Source organism: Austrofundulus limnaeus, unplaced genomic scaffold (genome assembly GCF_001266775.1).
Source record: "Austrofundulus limnaeus strain Quisiro unplaced genomic scaffold, Austrofundulus_limnaeus-1.0 Scaffold1709, whole genome shotgun sequence".
NCBI lineage: Eukaryota > Metazoa > Chordata > Actinopteri > Cyprinodontiformes > Rivulidae > Austrofundulus > Austrofundulus limnaeus.
Genome location: NW_013954111.1, coordinates 33,645 through 35,208, shown reverse-complemented (window position 1 = coordinate 35,208; position 1,564 = coordinate 33,645). Strand labels below are relative to the sequence as shown.

Genomic DNA, 1,564 nt, shown 5'->3' with positions numbered 1-1,564 from the left:
CATACAAAGAATTACATTAGTCCAAGCCAGTGGTAATAAAAGCATGAATCACCTTTTCAATGTCTTTAGTGGGGAGATAAGACAAACACAGTGATATTTGAGAAGTGAAATGAAGTTGATATGATTTATAGAAAGTGTGCAATAATTGGTTAAACAAAATTAGGCAGGTCCAGGACTTGGCCGAATCTTTTACCCTTTTTCTCATAAACTTTCAGTCAACGTTTGACTGGACCATTGCAACACCTTGATGCTTATCTTTTCCAGCCATTTTTTAAAGATTTGCTGCTGCGTTTTGAGTCATTAATCTGTTTCATGACTTTTTATAACAACCTTCAGCTGTCGAACTGTTGGCCTCACAGTTGACTCTGGTATATTTGGATATGCAGAGTTGTTCATGGTCAGCTCAATGATTGCAAGGCTCCCAGGTCCTGTGACGGCAAAACTAGGTGGCACCAACTTTGTTTCTGCTCARCACAATCTCAGATTCACTTCTGCAAAATGAAGCTAGCCGATAAAGTARTTTCAAATTAAGGTATTTTTTCTRTTTTGTTTTTTAACTACATGATTTYCTGTTTAGGCAAAGTGGCGTTCGTCCAGCTGGCCGACCTCCTGAACATTGAAGTAATCACACTCAAGTCTAGACCACACCCCCTTCAAAGTTTGGTTCCCAAGATCTACCAGTCGGCCCCCAGCCGCCTCCTCTGCAGACTGGTCCAACACAGGTGAGCTGAACTGCGCTCTTAGTTAGTAGTTAAGTAAAACTCATCATGGGAAAAAAAGTAATTCTCTGTTTCACATTTTTTAAAATAAACTTCATTTTTTTGCACAGAGGCTTTGTTATTGCTTTCGACCTGATCATTCTGGTGAATGCTGTGTTCATCGGGCTGGATGAGGAGAATCCCATGATTTCGAATTCTGAATGGGTTTTCCTGACCCTCTATGTGCTGGAGATCCTGCTGAAGCTGTACGTGTGTGAGCCCAGGGCTTTTTTCTCCAGACACAGCTTTTGGAACTGGTGAGAGAACACAAACTGAAACTGGTTATTTTCTGATTTACTGCAGAAAGATTTAGGCCATATTCAGTTGATAAAATGAAGTTCCAGAGATGCGAGATTTGAACAAATAAACAGTGTTGTATAAAGTACCTCAAAGTGATACTTGAGTAAAAGTACAAGAATCTTATCATAAATTTACTTTGGTAAAAGTTCAAGTCTCCTCTAAGAATATTACTTGAGTAAAAGTCTTAAAGTCTCTAATGTATTTTGTGCTTAAGTATCAAAAGTAAATTTGACATAAAATATACTTAAGTATTAAAAGTAAAAGTATTTAGTAAAAATGAGTGGCTAGACTTCCCAAAATGACATTTATTGGGGATTGATACCCTCAAAAACCTTTTTCGAAAGGCCAAAATGGCTGTATTGTCATATAAAAATGTTAATGTTATAAAAATTTGGATGCACTACATCTGTTGCAATACACCTGTTTCAGCTTTGATACTGTAAATATATATATAAACAGCGGGTAAAATAAGTATTGAACACGTCACCATTTTTCTCAGTAAATAT

At 37.0% G+C, this 1,564-nt stretch overlaps 1 protein-coding gene across 1 annotated transcript in view; it reads left to right on the top strand.

The window, feature by feature from the left end:
- tpcn3 (two pore segment channel 3) overlaps positions 1–1,564 on the top strand; it is a gene marked incomplete at its 5' end in the record, with an annotated part of 51,437 nt that overhangs the window by 24,373 nt on the left and 25,500 nt on the right. Inside the window, 2 exon segments of the mRNA XM_014033360.1 lie at positions 578–722; positions 830–1,015. Of these exon segments, the coding sequence (XP_013888814.1) occupies positions 578–722; positions 830–1,015 (331 nt within the window).